This window comes from Oncorhynchus keta, unplaced genomic scaffold, assembly GCF_023373465.1.
Source record: "Oncorhynchus keta strain PuntledgeMale-10-30-2019 unplaced genomic scaffold, Oket_V2 Un_scaffold_21901_pilon_pilon, whole genome shotgun sequence".
NCBI lineage: Eukaryota > Metazoa > Chordata > Actinopteri > Salmoniformes > Salmonidae > Oncorhynchus > Oncorhynchus keta.
This window is the reverse complement of record NW_026290866.1, coordinates 428743-434742: the sequence shown is the minus strand read 5'-3', so window position 1 is coordinate 434742 and position 6000 is coordinate 428743. Positions and strand designations below refer to the sequence as shown.

At 45.0% G+C, this 6000-nt stretch overlaps 1 protein-coding gene across 1 annotated transcript in view; it reads left to right on the top strand.

The window, feature by feature from the left end:
• Positions 1–211: 211 nt before the first annotated feature.
• Positions 212–6000, top strand: part of pdzrn4 (PDZ domain containing ring finger 4) — a 96207-nt gene continuing 90418 nt past the window's right edge. Inside the window, exon 1 of the mRNA XM_052515154.1 lies at positions 212–830. Coding sequence (XP_052371114.1) covers positions 762–830 — 69 coding nt within the window. The 5' untranslated portion in view covers positions 212–761. The remainder of the gene's footprint in view (positions 831–6000) is intronic.

Sequence of the window (6000 nt, the reverse complement as noted above, 5' to 3'; positions counted from 1 at the left end):
CAGCTCAGTATTGTATCAGAGCTTTGAGAACCCTCCCCCTCCCCCTTACTCCTCCCCCTAACAGAACAGCCAATGAGCTTGATTATTATTCATGAACCACAGTAGGTGTGGTGATGTGCAGCAAGCCTGACAGAGAGAGGGGTGTGTCTCTACAAGCCCAGCGTGTGTATGAATGTGTGCTCATAGTGACAGACAGAGAGAGAGAGAGAGAGAGAGAGAGAGAGAGAGAGGAGAGAGAGAGGAGAGAGAGAGGGAGACGAGAGAGAGAGGGAGACGAGGGGGAATGAGAGAGAGTGTGTGAAAGAGAGAGAGAGAAATAAAGAGGAGAAAGAGGAGAGAGAGGAGCTGATTGCTTCTTCTATTGACAAACGCAACACACACACAACACACACACACACACACTCTGAGAGGACTCCCAACACAACACACACACACACACTCTGAGAGGACTCCCAACAGAACACACAACACACACACTCTGAGAGGACTCCCAACAGAACACACACACACTCTGAGAGGACTCCCAACACAAGACACTTTGCTGGATCCTGGAGCTTGGAGCTTAGTATTGGTGTATCGGAGTGTGTGTGTACTGTGGTACTGCTGTGTGTGTGAGGGTGAGAGAAGAGTGTCTTTCTAAAGACACCCTGATGAAAAACAGAGCCGGGTTTTCAGGCAGAGTCCCTGTGTGATCCTCCGCATATCTACCCTGGGGGACCCACCGCGCACCGCCGCCGCCTGTCATCTCCACGACAACTAGAATGGGCTGCAATTTGTGCTCTTTACAGAAACGGGAGGAACACTACAAGCTGCTGTATGAGATTTCCCAGGTAAGAGAGACTTGCCACTGTGCTAGATGGGAAATGTTTTTCACACTGGAAGATAGGAAGGGTTACTATCTTTGCGATTTGGTGGGAACGTGTGAGGGTGTTTTCAGAAAGAGAAAGAGAGAGGAAGAGAAAGAGAAAGAGGATACTTTTAGATTAGAAGGCAAGCAAAGGAGAGAGAAAATTTGACAATTTCTTCTAAGCAGGGAGACAGTTAGTCAGGCAGGCAGAATATGCAGTATTCTCTTCAAAGAGAAAAGGGAGAGAGAAGAGAGAAGGGATAGAGAGAATAGAGAAGGGAGAGAGAGGAGAGAAGGGAGAGAGAGAAGAGAGAAGGGAGAGAGAGAATAGAGAGAGAGAAGAGAGAAGGGAGAGAGAGAAGAGAGAAGGGAGAGAGAGAAGGGAGAGAGAAGAGAGAAAGGAGAGAGAGAAGGGAGAGAGAAGAGAGAAGGGAGGAGAGAAGAGAGAAGGGAGAGAGAGAATAGAGAGAGAGAAGAGAGAAGGGAGAGAGAGAAGAGAGAAGGGAGAGAGAGAAGGGAGAGAGAAGAGAGAAAGGAGAGAGAGAAGGGAGAGAGAAGAGAGAAGGGAGGGAGAGAAGAGAGAAGGGAGAGAGAGAAGACAGAAGGGAGAGAGAGAAGAGACACAGAAGGGACAGTTAGTTATTTCTCCCCAGCAGAAGATGTAAGGAACAAGTTCAGTAATTGTCCTCTGCTGGCTTCAGAGGGGTTCATGATGCTCTCACTGCCACTCATCTTTCCCTGCATGCTGTTTCCATGGGAGGATGGGATACTGAGTACATCAAAGCACAACATGTGAAATATCGCTGCCTGTTTGTGGCAGTGTGATTTTTGTGTTGTTTGTGGCAGTGTGATTTTTGTGTTGTTTGTGGCAGTGTGATTTTTGTGTTGTTTGTGGCAGTGTGATTTTTGTGTTGTTTGTGGCAGTGTGATTTTTGTGTTGTTTGTGGCAGTGTGATTTTTGTGTTGTTTGTGGCAGTGTGATTTTTGTGTTGTTTGTGGCAGTGTGATTTTTGTGTTGTTTGTGGCAGTGTGATTTTTGTGTTGTTTGTGGCAGTGTGGTTTCTCTTTCATTTATAAAACCTTAATAACCCTATAATCAAACAGAGTCTCTTCTAGACACCACTAATGAGTGTCGGAGCATTAAGAGTTGAGCCCTTTTCCTTTTCACAACAACACAAAATGTCTAATGGCTTGTATTATTTTTACATCTGGTTTATTGTTTTAATGGGAAATTAGCAATTTAGTTTAAATGCATGATTCATTTCTTTGATGGTGCTTGAATGGAATGTCAAGAGTTTGGAACTACTGCTACAGTTCTATCGTCATTTGTTTACTAAATGGAGTTATTGACCCAGTCTTGTTCTGTTCAATGTTCTCGACCTATACAGTACATTAAATACCCCAACGCATGCTGTTAAGTTCAAAAGAATTCAATATAAAAATAACTGACTTCATTCAAACCAATGAAAGTTGGGACTGGAGAGTCAATTCTCTAAGAATTGTTCTAACCTTGCAGAACTGTATAGTTCCAAGCTCTCGATGGGTTGATAAAATAGGAACGGAAGGAACCACCTGGGTGTGAATGTTATTGTTGAGTAGCAGGTATCCAGTGTTTTTGTCCTCTAAGTTTGATACAGTCTGCCACAACTATATGCCTGAGGAAGCATTTGACTCCACCCTCCTCATTCAGTTTTCATGTCTGCTTGTGTCAGCAGAGACCCAGAACAGCACATGAGACAAAACCACTAATTGATAGAAAGAGTAACCTTGGGTTACCAGGTGTCCAAACCTATTCTTTCCCAGGGCCGGACTACCCCAGTGTTATTCTACACATTTTGTCATGAGGCTAAGAGAAAATGTTGCAGTTTTAAAGCTAATTTTCTGCAATTCTACACTTTTTTCCCCCATGAGGCAGACATTTAAAATAAAAATAAAAAAAATTATAGCTCATCTCATGCTTTTCTTCACAAAATGTTGTAGTTTTAAATCCTGCTATTCTACACACTTTGCGATGAGGCTGAGAGAAAATGTTGTAGTTTTAAATGGCAGGTAGCAGATAATGGACCTTATCAGATATTTATGTAGTTGTTGCTGTACTGTACAGTCGTGGCCAAAAGTTTTGAGAATGACACAAATATGAATTTTCACAAAGTCTGCTGCCTCAGTTTGTATGATGGCAATTTGCACATACTCCAGAATGTTATGAAGAGTGATCCGAAGAATTGCAATTCATTGCAAAGTCCCTCTTTGCCATGCAAATTAACTCAATCCCTCAAAAACATTTCCACTGCATTTAAGCCCTGCCACAAAAGTTCCAGCTGACATCATGTCAGTGATTCTCTCATTAACACAGGTGTGAGTGTTGACGAGGACAAGGCTGGAGAATTTCCAGCCTTGTCAGCCCAATTTTTCAGACCTTAATCCCATTGAGAACTTGTGGTCAATCCTCAAGAGGCAGGTGGACAAACAAAAACCCACAAATTCTGACAAACTCCAAGCATTGATTATGCAAGAATGTGCTGCCATCAGTCAGGATGTGGCCCAGAAGTTAATTGACAGCATGCCAGGGTGGATTGCAGAGGTCTTCAAAAAGAAGGGTCAACACTGCAAATATTGACTCTTTGCATCAAATTCATGTAATTGTCAATAAAAGCCTTTGACACTTATGAAAGAAATGCTTGTAGTTATACTTCAGTATTCCTGTAATAACATCTGACAAAAATATCTAAAGACACTGAAGCAGCAAACTTTGCAAAAATGTATATTTGTGTCATTCTCAAACCTTTTAGCCATGACTGTTTATCAACTAATATACATGGGTTCTAACTTCAACAATTCTTTGTAAGTTTACATTTGTACAATTTATGCTCCCTGCATGTAAAAAACACGAAGACTGACGAAAAGCCCCGAACACAAGATGGCAATTTCTACAACTCGTACGGCTGTAGGCCACTGTGCATGATGGAGGAACATGGCTGTAGGCTACTGTACATGGTGGAGGAACATGGCTGTAGGCTACTGTACATGGTGGAGGAACATGGCTGTAGGCTACTGTACATGGTGGAGGAACATGGCTGTAGGCTACTGTACATGGTGGAGGAACATGGCTGTAGGCTACTGTACATGGTGGAGGAACATGGCTGTAGGCTACTGTACATGGTGGAGGAACATGGCTGTAGGCTACTGTACATGGTGGAGGAACATGGCTGTAGGCTACTGTACATGATGGAGGAACATGGCTGTAGGCTACTGTACATGGTGGAGGAACATGGCTGTAGGCTACTGTACATGATGGAGGAACATGGCTGTAGGCTACTGTACATGGTGGAGGAACATGGCTGTAGGCTACTGTACATGGTGGAGGAACATGGCTGTAGGCTACTGTACATGGTGGAGGAACATGGCTGTAGGCTACTGTACATGGTGGAGGAACATGGCTGTAGGCTACTGTACATGGTGGAGGAACATGGCTGTAGGCTACTGTACATGGTGGAGGAACATGGCTGTAGGCTACTGTACATGGTGGAGGAACATGGCTGTAGGCTACTGTACATGGTGGAGGAACATGGCTGTAGGCTACTGTACATGGTGGAGGAACATGGCTGTAGGCTACTGTACATGATGGAGGAACATGGCTGTAGGCTACTGTACATGGTGGAGGAACCTGGCTGTAGGCTACTGTACATGATGGAGGAACATGGCTGTAGGCTACTGTACATGATGGAGGAACATGGATGTAGGCTACTGTACATGATGGAGGAACATGGCTGTAGGCTACTGTACATGGTGGAGGAACATGGCTGTAGGCCACTGTACATGGTGGAGGAACATGGCTGTAGGCTACTGTACATGGTGGAGGAACATGGCTGTAGGCTACTGTACATGGTGGAGGAACCTGGCTGTAGGCTACTGTACATGGTGGAGGAACCTGGCTGTAGGCTACTGTACATAGTGGAGGAACATGGCTGTAGGCTACTGTACATGGTGGAGGAACATGGCTGTAGGCTACTGTACATGGTGGAGGAACATGGCTGTAGGCTACTGTACATGGTGGAGGAACATGGCTGTAGGCTACTGTACATGGTGGAGGAACATGGCTGTAGGCTACTGTACATGGTGGAGGAACATGGCTGTAGGCTACTGTACATGGTGGAGGAACATGGCTGTAGGCTACTGTACATGATGGAGGAACATGGCTGTAGGCTACTGTACATGGTGGAGGAACATGGCTGTAGGCTACTGTACATGGTGGAGGAACATGGCTGTAGGCTACTGTACATGGTGGAGGAACATGGCTGTAGGCTACTGTACACTCTCTTTCTATTTCTCTCTCTCTGTCATTCTCTCTCTCTCTCTCTCTGGCTGTCTATCTATCTGTCTCCCTCTCTCTATTTCTCTCTCACTCTCTCTCTCTCTCTCTCTCTCTCTCTCTCTCTCTCTGGCTGTCTCTCTCTCTCTCTCATTTCTCTCTCACTCTCTCTCTGTCGTTCTCTCTCTCTCTCTCTCTCTCTCTCTCTCTCTCTCTCTCTCTCTCTCTCTCTCTCTTCTCTCTCTTCGCCTTAAACCACTCAAGTGTTGCTTTAGCAGTATGCTTAGGGTCATTGTCCTGCTGGAAGGTGAACCTCTGTCCCAGTCTCAAATCTCTGGAAGACAAACAGGTTTCCCTCAAGAATTTCCCTGTATTTAGCGTCATCCATCATTCCTTCAAGTCTGACCAGTTTCCCTGCTGATGAAAACATGGTGTTCTCGGGGTGATGAGAGGTGTTGGATTTGTGCCAGACATAGCGTTTTTCTTGATGGTCAAATGCTCAATTTTAGTCGCATCTGACCAGAGCGCCTTCTTCCATATGTTTGGGGAGTCTCCCACATGCCTTTTGGCGAACACCAAACGTGTTTGCTTATTTTTTTCTTTAAGCAATGGCTTTTTTCTGTCCACTCTTCCATAAATCCCAGCTCTGTGGAGTGTACGGTTTAAAGTGGTCCTATGGACAGATACTCCAATCTCCACTGTGGAGCTTTGCAGCTCCTTCAGGGTTATCTTTGGTCCCTTTGTTGCCTCTCTGATTAATGCCCTCCTTGCCTGGTCCGTGAGTTTTGGTGGGAGGCCCTCTCTAGGCAGGTTTGTTGTGGTGCCATATTTTTTTCCATTTTTA